Source organism: Palaemon carinicauda, chromosome 2 (assembly GCF_036898095.1).
Source record: "Palaemon carinicauda isolate YSFRI2023 chromosome 2, ASM3689809v2, whole genome shotgun sequence".
Classification (NCBI taxonomy): domain Eukaryota; kingdom Metazoa; phylum Arthropoda; class Malacostraca; order Decapoda; family Palaemonidae; genus Palaemon; species Palaemon carinicauda.
This window is the reverse complement of record NC_090726.1, coordinates 115618546-115635970: the sequence shown is the minus strand read 5'-3', so window position 1 is coordinate 115635970 and position 17425 is coordinate 115618546. Positions and strand designations below refer to the sequence as shown.

The following is a 17425-nucleotide window of genomic DNA, read 5'->3' as shown; positions in this document are numbered from 1 at the left end:
ATTACATATAAAAATCAGACTATACATCAGTTTAGTGAGATCGGTGTTACTGTATGGACATGAGTTATGATATGACAATAAAACAATATTCCAATAAATTTAGTAGATTTGAGAACAAAGCCCTCAGACGGATATTGGGAGTTAAGTGGCTGTATAGGATTAGAAACGAAACTATGAGAGAGATTACTTGATGGCCATATGTGGATGAGAACATGGTGAGGGGTAGATGGAGATGGTTTGGTCATGCTCTTCGCACTCCCCAAGAAAGGTTAGTTCACCAAACGTTCAGCTTAGCTCCACAAGGCACAAGAAGATTTGGAAGACCCAAGCCCACATGGCTGAGGACTATGAAGCGTGAAGTAGGAGAGGATGAATGGAGAAATATTGAATTAAAAGCTCAAGGTAGAGACGACTTGGGAAATATAACCGAGGCCCTTTGCGTCAATGGGTGTAGGAGGAGATGATGATGATGATGTTATTGAGCTGCCATTTACTTCAGCTCTGCGTACATCGAGATATTTCTATTGCTATTGTGGACTAAGAAAAGGTATTTGATAGTGTGCACCAGCCAATTTTGTGGAGAGTCCTGCATTATTATGGAGTTCCTCTGAAATATGAGAATTTGATTAAGACTGTTCATGAGCATAACAAGTGCAAAGATGATGTTAATAGAGTCCTATCAAATGCCTTTCCAGTGAACAGTGGAGGTATCCAAGGGAATGTGTTGTCACCTATGTTGTTTATACTCCTCATGTATTTTGTAATGTGTAGAACAGTTGGAGATGGTGGAGAAGGATTGGACTGGATTGGTGATAGGAAATTAGTGAACCTAGAGTATGCTGATGATGCTGTCCTTATTAGCAGAGCACAGCAGGATTTGCAAAACCTGCTTACCAGAATGCATGAAATATCACAGGAGCTTGGGCTCAAGATAAATAGAAGAAAGACAGATATGATGAGAACGGAATGTACAATGGAAGAAGAAATATCATTGGAAGGAGAAAGGATTAATGAGGTAAAATCATTTAAATATTTAGGAAATATGATCTCCAATACAGGGTCTTTAGAATTGGAATTTAACGAAAGATTGAAAAAAGCAAATCACACAATGGCTGAGTTGAATAAAATCGCCTGAAATTACACATAAAATTCCGACTATATATATCAGTTTAGTGAGATCTGTGTTGCTCTATGGACATGAGTCGTGGTATGAAATGAAACAATATCCAACAGATTTTGTAGATTTGAGAACAAAGCCCTCAGAAGAATATTAGAAGTTAAATGGGAGGACAGGATTAGAAATGAAACTATAAGAGAGATTACTCGAGTGCCATACGTGGGTGGGATCATTTTGAGGGGCAGAGGGAGATGGTTTGGGCGTGCTCTTTGGACTCCCCAAGAGAGATTAGTTCACCAAACTTTAAACAAGGCTCCACAAGACACTAGAAGAGGACTATGAAGCGTTAAGTAGAAGATGACGAATGGAGATGTATTGAATTAAAAGCTCAAGATAGAGACGACTGGCGAAAACTAACGGAGGCCCTTTGCGTCAGTAGGTGTAGAAGGAGATAGTATATATATATATATATATATATATATATATATATATATATATATATATATAGTCCATGAGCCAGACAAGATATCGGTACCACCTCTGGTGGCAAAACTTTTTTAGTACCAATTTGTTGATTGGGTCCCTATAAGTACATTTAAACGTGATAACCTCTTCAACGGAGTAGCTCAATATATTTCTAGGCCATTCAAAGTTTTCGCTATTATTTTTTATTTTTTTTTTATTTATTTTATTTCATTTTATTTTTACAACCTTTTTAATTTGTTGTAAAAGTGGGTTTTTTTCTGTTAATAACTGGTGTGTGAACCCATGATCATGTTAGAAGATAAGACTACTGTATTTAAATTGAGTTTTACTTCAGATTTGCAGCAGTTGAAGACATTTTTAAATATATTCCTTTCAGAATTTTCATTTTTTCCGGAATGCTAAGAAGTAGATGATGTAGGTAAGATTCTCAATCATAATGTGCAATCTTTACTCTTTTCAGAAGAGTAACTGAATTCAGTTAGTTTAAGTCACTTACTCGTAAATCATATAGATGCTGATGGAATCTTGTAAATAACTGAAGTTATGTACCGTATCCTGATTATTATTGGATATCATTACACCTCATTGAGTTTACATGTGTTAAGGCTATTTAAGTTAGATAAGTTTGACTGTATGAGATATATTTAGAATAGAGAATAAATAGGTTTAGTTCGAGCATCAAGGGAGGGATATTGGCTAGATATGATCCCCTGGTGCTTCGCATACGGCAAGTTAAATTATGCGCGTTATCTCTCATATTATTATGCGCAGATGTCACGACTAGACATAGACCATCTAGATGTTTATGAACATTTTATTCATGGTGATTTCTCAGTTCAGCTTGGGTCCAAAAATCCCTTTGGAAAAATTCCAGTGGATCAAACCATCGAAGAAACGGTAAACAAGGACACACAGACCTCTGGGCGGACCAAAGGACTCAGTCTTAAGCCAGAGGCCGTCAGCAGATACTATCTTACGTCAAAATGCAGGGGTTCATATCTGAGGCAGCTAAGACACATGGTAGGTAAAGATTCTTCCTCAAAGGTCTGTCACTCAGACTTACAAGTGCCTAGAATTAAAAAAGATGAAGCTGACGTGAAAGCCTGTGTAGAACTAATGGAGAAAAGTGGGATAGATCCAATAAGTCAAGGTCAAAAGGATTTGGTCTGCTTGTCTTCGGGTGCCCTGGTACCACCTGCAATAGAAAGTGACCTCAGAGCTCATAGTGTTGGAGAAGAAGCCTACAAGACATTTAAGGAGGATCGTTTGGACCCTCATCCGCCTTCAACCAAATTCCTTGATAAAATGAAGAAGCAGAATCTGAAGAGTTTCTCACATATAAAGAAAAAGCAACACAGCAATAAGACAGCCAATAAGGAAGTGATTCTGAAGGCAGACAAAAACTTGTTTGGCCATATGATAATTGTCGCTGAAAGTAGACAACTGTGCATCAAAGATGTTCTTGCACATCCACTGGGGCCTTTGCCATGGGCTCTGACAAATACTGATGGAACTTTGCGAAAAACAAACAAAGCTAGACTTGCCCGGGAATTGGAAAAGAATACTGCATCAGCTGAAACTATGCCAGAGCCATCAGTATGTATAATTGATGGAATGAGCCTGGTTCAGAAAATGAAAGGTGATGGAAAAACCTTAGCACAGCTTACAGATTCTGTGCTTGCTCAGTTTTTTCGAGAAGGTGCCCACAGTAAACGGATTTATATCGTGTTTGATGTGTATTGGGAAACATCAATAAAAAATGCAGAAACGTGTAAGAGGTTCTGCTGGTGCCACACAGTGGAAGAACATTGCACCTGGTCATACCATTCTTCAATGGAGAAAGTTTCTGTGCAGCTCTGAAAACAAAATGCGTCTTCTAGAGTTTTTTGTAGAGCAATGGAAGCAGCCTGCAAATAGAATTAAGGTCAATGATAAGTATCTATATGCAACCTGTGGGGAAAAGTGTTATCTGCTGACCAAAGATAATTTCAGTGAGATTGAATCGCTGAACTCAACACAAGAGGAAGCTGATACAAGGGTCTTCCTACATGTCAAGCATGCATCTGAAGATGGATATAGATCTGTCTTCATCACTGTAGAAGATACTGATGTCCTCATACTGAGTCTTTCGTTCAGTAGTGTGATGCAATGCCCATTATATCAGAAGTGCTGGACAAATAACCGTACTCGATATATAGATATAACAAAACTTGCAAGTGCTTTTGGAGAAGATGTCTGTCAAAGCCTCATATATAGGCTTACGCGCTCTCACTGGTTGCGACACGGTTAGTGCATTTGCTGGTCGTGGCAAGTTAAGTGCACTAAAGCAAATGAAAGCAAAGGAAACCTACCAAAAAGCCTTCAAGCATCTTGCTGTAGCATGGGATGTATCATCAGAACTGTTTGAACAGCTTGAAGACTTTGTTTGTCGAATGTATGCATCTTCCTCCACCACCTGTGATGTCAATGAGCTGCGTTATCATATCTTCTGTGCGAAACGTGGAAAGGTGGAGTCTAGCCAGCTTCCATCATGCAAGGACTGTCTCTACATGCACGTTCAGAGGGTTAACTATCAAGCAGCTATTTGGAGGCGCTCACTTAGTAGCAAGCCAGCAGTTCCAAATCCCAACGGTCATGGGTGCACCTCAGACGATGGGAATATCACCATAGAATGGAAGAAAGGATCGCCAGCACTAGAAGCTGTGTTGCAACTAATGTCTTGCCAGTGTGTTCGTGAATGTAAACTTCCAGGCTGTACATGCCTGTCAAATGGACTAAAGTGTACTGATATGTGTAGGCTTTAAACATGCTCCAATCAGAACATCGAAGAAGCAGATGTTGAAGTTGACCTGGATGACTCGGACGATGATTATGATGATGATAGAAATGATTAAAACTAATATTTTTGTCGATATCTGTACAAAAAACCATAAAGTTAACACGAACATGAATCTATATTGTTGTGCATATAGCTTGCTTATGGTATACAATGGGCATGCGTAAATACCGTCTGCTTGAACAATACCACTATTCCCTGTCTGTTTCCTATAGTGATATTATGTATGCATTCTTTTATATTACATAAAAGGGAACATGGTATAGTTTGTGGTTTTGATTTTGTCTTCCCTTCTATGTATGCATAGAATAGTCTGTTTCATTGTATTATGCTAGTTAATAAGGCAGGTATAGAAATACAACTAGTAAAATTGCACGGCGAAGTTAGAATGCGGATGGGACCAGAGCCCCCAAATATTTCTAATTTGATTTTTAATTTTCAAGAAAACAGCAGTTAGTGTTACAAATGTGTCTCTCACATTGACAAGTAAGTCCTTGAAATGTTGTCTGATCATGCCTTAAGCAGGCAAATAGGATGTGATGCATCTGAAGTGTATTGTTTAAATTTTGTGGGACAAGAACTTACCCCAGCCCCTAATTTTTTCTCTTGGGCTGTTTTACCTAAAAAATAACAAAACATGACACAGAACCAATATAATTAGGTGTCTAGGGGCCTAGTTTCTTTATAAATACACAAATACATGTAGCCAATACCTGATATCCAGTCAACAGAAATATATAAATTAAGTATTACCAGCTTGAGGGGAAAATTCCAAGTTTTGGAGTTAACAAGGTGATATTACTTAACTGCTCATAACCATACTTAAGCTACCACGCAGCAATGGTTATCACATGAAAATATTAGCAGTAGGTATGTATCTTTCTAAAAATCAACACTAGGATTTGCCACCCTGGGTGGTACCAATTAGTGAAAAATATGGTCCTGGCTCATGGACTATATATAGTAGGTTGGTCAGGGCACTAGCCACCCTTTGAGACACTACTGCTAGAGAGTTATTGGGTCCTTTGACTTGGCCAGACAGTACTACATTGGATCCTTCTCTCTGGTTTCGGCTCATTCCATTTTGCCTACACATACACCGAATAGTCTGGCCTATTCTTTACGTATTCTCCTCTGTCCTCAGACAGCACAACACTGAGATTACCAAACAATTTTTCCTCGCTCCAGGGGTTAACTACTGCAATGTAATTATTCAGTGGCTGCTTTCCTCTTGGTAAGGGTAGAAGAGACTCTTTAGCTATGGTAAGCAGCTCCTCTAGGAGAAGGGCACTCCAAAATCAAACCATTGTTCTCTGATCTTGGATAGTGCCATAGCCTCTGCACCATGGTCTTTCATTGTCTTTGGGTAGAGTTCTCTTGCTATTCTATCTTATTTATCTTCCTATTGTCTTTTTTAAAGTTTTTATTGTTTATTTATAAAATATTTATTTTAATGTGACTGTTCTTAAAACAATTTAATTAATTACTTTCCTTGTAGATTCCTTATTTCCTTTCCTCACAGGGCTATTTTCCCTGTTGGAGCCCTCGGACTTACAGCATTCTGCTTTTCCAACTAGGGTTGTAGCTTAGCAAGTAACAATAATATATATATATATATATATATATATATATATATATATATATATATATATATATATATGTGAAGTGAGGTATGAATTCCCATTACCCGTACCCACAGGCTCCATATAGGCTCACAGCCATTAATTACCAGGCACTTGACTTTCCCCTCTTTTTCCCAGGTCAACCACAAGATATAAGCCAGATGTGAGAACAAGGTTTTCTCATAGAGAGGACAAAGCACCCATAGAGAAGAGGACACTTGGTCATGATTTGTCAACACCCAGAAAAGGAAGGTGTGGTCACGGATGCCATTGGACCTCAAGACACGAAGACTGCCTTATGAACTCAAAAATTACCAATCAAGAGGATAAAGGGGATGGCCCCTAAATCTCACCTTCTCGGCCTAAGGCCTTCATCAAGAAAAGAAGTCAGTTCCTGCCCGAGAGAGCTTGGAAAAAGTTTCTGCCCGAGAGAGCTTGGAAAATGTTCCTGCGAGAGAGAGAGAGAGAGAGAGAGAGAGAGAGAGAGAGAGAGAGAGAGAGAGAGAGAGAGAGAGAGAGAGAGAGAGAGACCAGTGTCTGCTCCCCTGAGGACACAAGCCATCCAAGCTCCCCATGGTCGGACTCCCATGAGTCACTGAAACTCATGCGTAACTCAAGGATCCACCCTTCCCCTTCCTTTTCCCACAACGGAGTTTTGGAGATAGTATACGTCCCAAGTACACCTGCACCAAAGGAAATTCAGCTAAGTACCGTGAGCTGTGAGAGGGAGAAAGTTAACAAGTGCAAAACTGAAGGGTATTTAATTAGTGGGAATTCTAGAGGAGCGTAGTTGGAAAATAACTTCGGGAATAATTTCCTCTTTAATTCTGTGTCAGCTATTCACATCCAACATATTTTTTTTTATTTTAAGATAACCAAGTTATCTTATGTTCAAGTGTTATGAATTAAAGATTTTCTTTTAACTTTAAAGTGCGAAGCGAGGGTTTTGTTGTTATGGCACATACAAAGTAGTCCAAGACAATAGTGAACATTATTTTTCTTTTTATATGGTCAACCTTGTACTTTTTTTTTTTTTACCATAATTATTCTTTTGACATTTATGTTCTGTAGTTTTTCATTATATTGAGTGATTTTCAGAATGTAGAAATTAAGTGATATTTTCTTTTTGTTATGCATCTAATTGTGTTTTGATTATTGCTGGAGCAAAGTAAACTTAATGTTTTGTCTTTCATTTTTGACTTCAATCATTTTGATTTATTAACTTTATAAAGTCGAAAACATTTCCAGTTTTGAATTGTCATTGTATGTTTTTCTTCTTAAGAATCTTACAAACATTTTCTTTTTTTTTCTTTTGTGAAATAAATTTAGTTATGTTTTGGATTTTATAACAGAGTCTGTTCTTACATGTAACAAACCCCGTATATTCCAACGAGGTGCAGCTCCAGAATAATATAAATGAACTCAGGAAAAGAGAACCGTTAATAACATTAACGGGTTCAGTCCTTTTAAAAGACATTACAGTGTCAATTAGACGATCTGGTTGATACGACGATACAGTGTCAAGTAGAGAGTCCGATTGATACTCTTCAAATAGCCTAGCCTGCACGTTACGTCACAATATATATATATATATATATATATATATATATATATATATATATATATATATATGTATATATATGTATATATATATATATATATATATATATATATATATATATATATATATATATATGTGTGTGTGTGTGTGTTTGTGTGTGTGTGTGTGTAATGTATATACATATATGTATGTATATATATATATATATATATATATATATATATATATATATATATATATATATATATATATATATATATATATATATATATGTATATATATACACACATACATACATACATGCATACATGTTTACATGTACAGGCTACATATCTATGGCCGAATTGTATAGTCTTAATGTTTATATTTATTTCTAACCGGTGGTAAGGTTCGAATCTTTGGCCGGGTAATAGAAGCACTAATTATGAAAGGCACATCCTTATGGCTCTGTGATCCCGTGGCAGAGTGAACTCGATATTAAAAGGTAGTTTTTGCTGATTTAATAAACTGAATATCACGAATGTAAGTGATAAAATTATCATATATGTATGTATTAGCATACATGTATATTTATTTATTAATATACATGCATGTACATTTATTCTGAGATCAGTGTCAGTATGGTACTGAAACCTTTTTTTTTTTTTAAATCAAATAAAGAATTTACATAGATTTTATTAAAAAAGATTATTATAAAAAAAAATCGCAATAGACGCACACTCATCCAATCTTACCTTGGCATGTGAAAAGCACCTGTTGAATAACTAGAGGATCCGAAATTTATTGACTGTGGTGGTGTATCTCTTCTTGCAGAGACGACTACAGCCCTGTGAATATAGATTGTGACCCTATTCATAAATATTCAAGTTAAATGTTGAAAAACAATACACCCTGTATCAGGAATTCTGATTTTGCTTTTTAATAATGATGTAATTTGGCACTACGATTTTTCGTAAAGATCGTTTCATCATACACACGGTTATCCACATTTAATGGTAAAAAAAATCCAGTGAAAAATCACTACTATGAGAATACTTACCCTTGGGTTAAATGAGATGGTTTTGGTGCCCCTACTCTTAATTTTGCTCCTGGATAATTCACTCGATAGGTGGACTGAGGAGGACCTTGGATACCAGATGTTTCGGATAATCTTGGCGGAGGTAGATCTAGAACAGAAATATCAAAGGTTCAGCTTGTATAATGTAGAAGCAATATGATTTCATTTTTACATTTCGTAGCATAATTCCATACGAAAATAAGGTACATATAATTATAGTTTCTTTTACCTGGAAACGTAAGAATCATTAATGGATTATCATGTTAGTTCGCTCCGAACTTCAGTTTGACTTGAAATTATTGTATATTTTATATTTCATAATTTTCTTTCATTACATTTCCCCTGGTGGATTTGGAACCCTATTCAAAAGAAAAATATATCTATATTATTTTTAAAAATTCACTTTGTATCAATAAATATAAAAAAAGGTCATGATAGGTCTTTGTATATTACTGTATTACAAGGTTTAGTTTCAGATGCTTTAGAATATAAATAATAGATCCCGTTACATATTTATAAAATATTCTTATTTCTAAGATCAAAGTAACAAGCAAGAACACATCTCTCTAAAATTCATATTGAGAGTGTAACTAAGATTATTGATTCGCAAGTGATTCTTGGCAGCAAAAGCAGTAAATATGAAAATGAAAGGAAGAGGGAATGTAAGTCGAAATGGAGTTTATATATCAATTGTAACATAGATAGAAATAGATCATTTTATTAGATTTGATATACTCTATAATGAGTAACATATAAAAGTTAAGTAAATGTATATTCCAAAGGTAACCTATGCAATAGCTTGATTCGAGTAACAATTCAACAATCGGTACATTTGGTCGTTAGTTAATTATTCAAAATAAGTAACAAAAAGTTAATTGAACATTGCAAGGTTGCGTAAGCTTCTCGCACGACTTTAATTGCTTCTGTTATCTTTTATGTTTTTATTTGCTGATTGATACTAGAGAAGCAGAAGTTTAGCAAAATAAATTTTGTCTAGTATTTTGCACATCTGCAGGCTTTTTAATTTTTCTGACCTCAACACAGGTTTTCATTTGTTGCAATTTTCAAGACAGTTTCTGATATATGCCTTAATTATGAAGACAACATCGTTTCTGGTGTGCGTTTACTAGAAACATGAACCAAATATAACCAATAACATTTATTTTTACTTTGTCTTGATATCCAACTCTCATAAACTCTAATAAAAGTAGATAATATACAATACTTGATATTGTAATAAAATCAGTAGGATATTAAAGTGTTAGTATGGGGTGCATAATGACTTGAATTCTTCCTGCAAAATTTTATTGAATTAATAATGAAAATTGATTGCAGCTATAATGGGGAATGCCCAAATTTGGATGTTTTATAACTATGGTTTTTCTCCTAAAAATCTGTGTGATTTCATATTAATTTAGATAGCAGTTTAAAGTCCGGAAACTCTTCTCTTACAAGGTGTTAGCCCCAAAGTAAAATTTAAAGAACTTAGCTCAATTCTTGGTTGTAGGCCTTTTGTCCCTCAGGTAAGTTTGCTTTGCCAACTTACAACCTCAGAAATCTCAATATTCTCATATTGATATATTGGACTAACTCTGTAAAAAAAATTTCCATGGATTCTAGGGTTGGGCTGATTTTTTTTTAGATAAGACTCGAGAGTCTAGACATTCTGCCCTGCTTGTCTGCCAGTATAACTAGAATTAGGATGATTGTATTTTTGCTATGGTAGGGTAGAGAGTGGATATTTGTCAGTCTGCTCTCATTGATGGAAGAATTACTTCACGAAAGTTTGATGTTTACTTTAAAGTTAGTCTAAAAAAAATTCTACCCCTGAAACTAATTTCTTTTAATTTCTGTTATTCCACTCTCAAAAATGAATAACGTTGATACTGTTTCCCCCTACCGTTATCAAAACTATTAAAATTATTATCATTAAAGTTATTAAAGTTATTATTATAAACACGATTAAAATGGTCATTCGGAGGCCTGGTGTAATATATACTTGGTTAATCAGCGGGTGGCTAAAGCTGAACGGAGGAAAAGCTAAGCGTCTTCGAACATCGCCCATAGATCTGGAACATTGGAACAAAACACTGGGAAGTTTCCTGTTAAAACTACGTGGCGAAGAGGTCGATCCTTCATTATACAAATATTTCCTCCAGATTACAAACATTTCCTCCATCTTGCAAAAATTCTTTCAGAAACCACACAATTGGAGTTAACGCAATCAGTACCACCTACTCTGAAACCACAGGATTGGGAACCTTGCAATCAAAACTTATGCTCGTGACTTTCAACTCTCCAGGGAACTACATTGAAAGGAAAGCTTTCCTAATAAAGGTCCTAGGCTTTGGACTGGGCAATGCCCCACTATCAATTGTTCACTCTTATGGCAGCGTAGGCTCATGTCAGCTTAGGGTCATACCAGCTAAGGCCTATCACAGCTTAGGCTCATACTAGCTTGGTTTCATGCCAATGGAATTCGTTTCCTTCGATACCTTGATGTTATACCTAGACATTAGGCTGATTATTTCATCCTCTTGAAGGCAGCTGCTCCAGCATCAAGACAGGATCTCGGAATTGTGGAAAATCGAGAAAAGTCCTGTGCGTCACCCACACAGGATTGGAATTACTGGTAATGCAGATAGATATGACAGCAGTAAAGTCCATACCGTCAGACTCAGAAAATACTTTTCTCTTGACAGCTCTTGGACATACATAGTCAATAGAGAATCTCGCTTCTCATGAGTATCTTCATCATCAGAGATCATCCTGTAGCACTGGAAGAGAGATGCATCAGTCGCCAATGATGATCCTCTTTTTCTAGTCCTGGTGGAACATGTTCTTGCTTGGTGCCTAAATGACGAGAACTTCGTGGAATGTGCTACTTTGGAAATGCTTCTCTTTATGAAAATTTTGAAAGAAGGATGGGATGCCTACCACAGAATTAGACCACCTCTAGGTGTTTGTCTGACGAAAGGCCTGCCCATCAACCTGCGAGAAACGAAGACAGCTCTGCTGTCAGTGCAGTCATTCCAACATGTCTGATATGCCACTCAGTAACATTAATATGCAAGAACAATACCATAATTTCACACACCAGCTAGAAGGGTAGCAATGTATCACAGTACCACTCAAAGCAGGGTCACTCTTGGCTGCCAAGTTCAGGTGCCAGGGACAAGTCATAGGCACATTGTGGTGCCATCTTCTGACTTTGTGGGATTTCCTGTCAATCAGCTTGTTCACCACTCAGCTCAACTAGAAACTTCCTTTGCCTGTTCCACAGTACAGGACTTACCAGCGGTCGTAGAGGATGCCTTTCAACACCTGTGGGACAACGCTTATGTCTAGAAATTTTTTCTATTCACCCTGATATGAAGGTGCTCACTATCCAGAATCTAAGAGATCCCAGGTTGCTCCCAAATGACCACATAGTACCCAGACCTGCTGATGCTCCTAGTTGAGGTACTCATGCCCCTACCTACTGTACCAGCCTCACCTGTAGATGGGGCAAAATGCATTGAATTACCAGTCACTTCACAAATGGAAACTATATAGTATCTTCTGAATGAAAGGCTTTTCATGATGCATTACAAAGGGTCTGTGTGGATATCTCGGTAGCTCCTCTGCACGTGTATCAGGCAAAGTGGACCATCTTTGATTGGTGCTATAGAAGGGATACTGCAGTTGTTAGCAGATTTTCTTGTTTATCTTCCTCTGGAGAAGCTCATCTCAGTATCAGTGGCAAAAAGCTATTGCTCAGCCATGAGCCAGGGTTTTAGAATGAAGAGTTTAGATATTTCCTCTTTATCAGAGTTTTAGGTTCACTTCGACCTTCCCGCAGCTTCATCTTCCTGGAAACCTAAATCACTTTCATGGGATACCACCCGAGTTCTCCGGTCTCTGAAGAGGGTCCCAATCAAAGCTTTAAGGGAAGCATTAGTTAGAGAACAGACTCAAAGACCCTTTTCCCCCTTGCATTAGCCTCAGAGAAGTACACATGAAATTTGCGGCATTTAAAATAGATGCAGTCCGTCCGAACTCAGTGACAAAATCTTTTCGGTAGTACAGGTGGACTCAAGATGAAAATCTCCAAGAATACCATATCCTTCTAACTTCTGAAATAGATTAGGAGAACGTTTCCCCCTTCAGCTGATAATACGAAATCAAAGGGATTGTTTCTACACTAGCCTTTTAGAGAACCTATCAGTGACTCAGGTGTTGAAGGCTGGAGTCTGGACTGCCAGACAACATTCTCAGCCCTGATATCGGTTGGAGTATGCCCACATTTTTTAATATGTTCTCACTGGGCCCTGTGGTAGCTACTCAGCAGGATGTGTAGTGAGTCTGGCTCCCTTATAGGACAAAAAACATTTTTTCTAAGATAGTGGTTGTAACATATGTCTAGAATGAGAGGTAAAAAGGTCTGACCCTCTTTCCTTTTTTCTTTCCCCTTGAGGTGCAGCAGTCTTGTCCTCATTTGCTGGAGTGGACGTTGATGCTGTCAAGTTTCCATACCAAGAAGTTTTTCTATATTTATATATATAGAAGTATCTCCCCCCCCCTCCTCTTTATAATAGAAGGGTAGACATATAGGTGGACAACCCCATTACCTATTTGACCATGCATTAAGACATCTTACCATTTTATAGTAAAGGTTCTTCAACGACCTTCTGTCCTTGGACAGAAACCTAGCCTATCACCTGTAAATCTTTTACCAGGTGATGGAAAGTGGACAGGAAGCAACACTATCGCAACTCCGCATGTCAAAATTTTCGGACATCCCGGGATTTTAAACCAGCCAGCCCAGTTATTTGGATTTCCTCCCTCCTTGGAATATGTCACCTATTAAGGGATGACAGTTTGCATATGTGTAAGAACAAATTATAAATTTTAAAAGTAATTTTATATTTTTTCTAATTATACAAACCCAATTCCATTAAGTTTTACTTCATGCCTTAACCACCCCAGGTCATATTGGCAGCCTTCACTAACTATCGATGCCTCGTTAAGTTTTTAACAGCCGAATTCTAGTTACGTTTAACACATGCTCCTATTAAAGGACTTAGGTTTATATAGTTAGGAAAAATACAAATTACCTAAAAAGATTTGTGATATATATGATTAAAACTTATGGGTAAGGAGAAATGCATTATATAATAATAATTGCAAAATTGCAAAATTCAACTATTGTCAATGTTTCTCATACATAAAGATATTTTATAGTAACTGGTAATATTTCATCTGTTTTTATAATGAAAAGAGAGCATATAACAATTGTCAAAGGGTAAGCTAGGATGCTGCTTCTCAACCTTCTAGTATAAATAGGGGGAATTTCATGGCTATTAAGATAGGAAACGGATGTATTCTGTGCTCCATGAAAATGAACTTCAAGAAGAAATGTTTTTTGCTTCTTGTAAGTTGATGGAAAGCTGTTGGAAATCATTTTCACTCCTACAACATAGTAAGGAAAGATATATATGAAGAAAACTAAGTTAATAGGACAATGAAAAACACAATCCTTCCTTCACTTGTAAAACATGTGGCTGCAACACAAGTGACACACAATCTGTAAGGACATGTTCAAGTTTCTTCTTCACCTTTGATCACTTATCGTTATTGTTGAAGCCGGAAACGCACAATTGAAAATATTTAAATAAGTCTCTTATTTTGGTCAAGCAGAAGTTAGTTTTCATATTATACTTTTATCTTAGATAAATTAAACGTTTTTTTTAATTGACAGTTACCACTGTCGGTCAAGTATTTGTGTATTTAGGACGTTGTTTATGGCTTTAATTAGCCACAAATCTCTGCACGAGCTCCAGATGTTTTGGATTAGCATAATCAGTCACATCGAAAATGACGTTTTAAGACACGTTCTCATGACTTACCTAAGAGTTGGTATACAGGTAGACACAGTCATAAAGGGAAAAAGTTGTGTGTATATATATATATATATATATATATATATATATATATACACACACACACACACACACACACACACACATATATATATATATATATATATATATATATATATATATATATATATATATATATATATATATATATACAGTATATATGTATGTGTGTAATTATCGAACAAAGTAATGCAAAATCTTTATTAACAAATTCTCTCTCTCTCTCTCTCTCTCTCTCTCTCTCTCTCTCTCTCTCTCTCTCTCTCTCTCTCTCTCTCTCTAACATGCGCAACAATGTATAATTATAATTGAGAAGTAATAGATTCTGTGAACATCAGGGGAAATGGGGACCAGTCTTTTCTCTTCCCCTTTTCTTCTGACGGTATTTGATTTCTTCGTTGTCAAACCCATTAAAAGTTTTATCCTTAATTTATCTAAGACTCCAAGGTGTTCCGAACGCGTTTGATGTCATTTTCTTTTACTATTTTCAGTTTTCACGTTGACATCTATGTCTGTAAAATAGAGAGAGAGAGAGAGAGAGAGAGAGAGAGAGAGAGAGAGAGAGAGAGAGAGAGAGAGAGCGCGCACGTCTAAATCCTTTATAAACTTTCATTTGTACAAACTTATACCCAGTAGAGGCGTTCGATTAGCAAATATTGGAAGAGCGAGTGTTTATGTAAGTTCCTTAAGTGTCTCTCCTTTATCACGATATATTAAAAGCAAAGTAAGCAAAAGTCCTCGCTCTTTCTTGATAACAACAACGGTTGTTTATCAGAAATAAATGGTGGTAATAACGATGGTTCGATGATTGTTAATCAGTCGTTGATGAAAGCCAAGATGAACTTATAATAGAAAAGTTAGTGAAAAAAAACAAAAAAACATACAACTGGGTGATTATTAGGAACGTTGTGCTGATATTCTTTATTCCGCTTCTTTAAAAAAATGTATGAATTATATTTTAGGATAATAATGACTTTAGCCATTCTTCATTTGTATAGAAATTCTAAGATGTCTGTCTTTGAAACTCTCCTTATGCATATGATTTATTATAGATTTTAAACATGGCCATTTTTTTTTTGTAACCTCATAATGTCTATCATTACCGGATTCTCATTTTTATAAGCTGTAATGTTAATATCTTTAAGCTTACGCAAACGCTTACACACACACACACACACACACACACACACACACATATATATATATATATATATATATATATATATGTGTGTGTGTGTATATATATATATATATATATATATATATATATATATCTATATATATATATATATATATATATATATATATATATATATATATATATATATATATATATATATATATATATATACCTATATATGTGTGTGTGTTTATTCTTTCTAACATGAATACGTTTCCTTAATAGGGTATGGCTCCTGATTATATCAACACGATATTCATTGCCACAATTACATCAAGTCATTCCATACACCATCATGGCAGGCTCTTTGGAAGCATGTTGAACTTTTCACCCACACTGCTCCATTCACCCTATTTAGCGTGAATTTCTGCTATTATTATTATTATTATTATTATTATTATTATTATTATTATTATTATTATTATTATTACTTGCTAAGCAACAACCCTGGTTGAAAAAGCAGGATGCTATAAGCCAAAAGGCTCCAACAGGTAACATAGGCCAGTGAGGAAAGGAGATAAGGAAATAAGTAAACTACAAGAGAATTAATTAACAAATTAAATAAATCTTTCATATAATGTAAACTATGAAAACTTTAAAAAAACAAGAGGAGGAGAAATATGATAGAATAGTGTACCCTTAAGTAAGAGATATCTACCCCAAGACAGTGGGAAACCATGGTACAGAGGCTCTGGCACTACCCAATCCTAGAGAACAATAGTTTGATTTGTGAGTGTCATTCTCCTTGAAGATCTGCTTACCATAGCTAAAGAGTCTCTTCTACCCTTATCCAGAGGAAAGTAGCCACTGAACATTTAGAGTGCAGTTGTTAACCCCTTGGGCAAAGATGAATTCTTTGGTAATCTCAGTGTTGTCAGGTGTATGAGGATAGAGGAGAACATGTAAAGAATAGTTCCAGACAATTCAGTGTGTGGGTAAGCAAAGCGAAAATGAGCCGTAATCTGAGAGAAGGATCCAATGTAATACTGTCTGGCCAGTCAAAGGACCCAATAACTCTCTAGTGGTAGTATCTCAACGGGTGGCTGGCATGGTATTATTGGCTATTAAGGCCATCTATTTCTCGCGAGTATCTCACATTGTCTGTTCTTAACTGTCAGCATTTCTCAAATTCAGACTTTATCACTAACGTATAATTATTGTCCTTTCATGTCACTTGTGTAATCCATCTGAAACTCTATAATCCATCATTTCACGTCTGTAAAGCTCTTCACCAATTCTACTTTTCTCCACATTTCTCATTCGATCAATTCTTTTAACAGTTCATCATGTAGACATTGCATCTTATCAGCCTTAACGTTTTCTCTGTCATATGCATTCAACAGCCATACTTCATTGTCATAAAAGTGAGTTGGTTCAACAACCCTTTTGTATATTCCTACTTTGATCTCCAAAAATAATTGTAATCGCATTCCATTCTATTGTGCCCATCCTGCCCTTCTCTTTATTTTTGTCAGTGATACACCTGTACTCTCATCTTCCCACTGTCTAGTATATTTACTTCCAGATTCTTGTACGAATCTAGTGATCCATCCTAATGTTCATTAACCCAGCTTCCTGGTTTTCATTTACTCTCATTACCTCACTTTTAATCACATTTACTCTGAACATTCTCATTTTGCAAACT

The 17425-nt window shown here is 36.1% G+C and overlaps 1 protein-coding gene across 1 annotated transcript in view; it reads right to left on the bottom strand.

Annotated features, from left to right (window-relative positions):
- The window catches only part of LOC137620647 (uncharacterized), a 97032-nt gene that overhangs the window by 40933 nt on the left and 38674 nt on the right, over positions 1-17425 (bottom strand). Inside the window, exons 4-5 of the mRNA XM_068350978.1 lie at positions 8662-8788; positions 8357-8449 (exon numbers count right to left, since the gene is read on the bottom strand). Of these exons, the coding sequence (XP_068207079.1) occupies positions 8357-8449; positions 8662-8788 (220 nt within the window). The remainder of the gene's footprint in view (positions 1-8356; positions 8450-8661; positions 8789-17425) is intronic.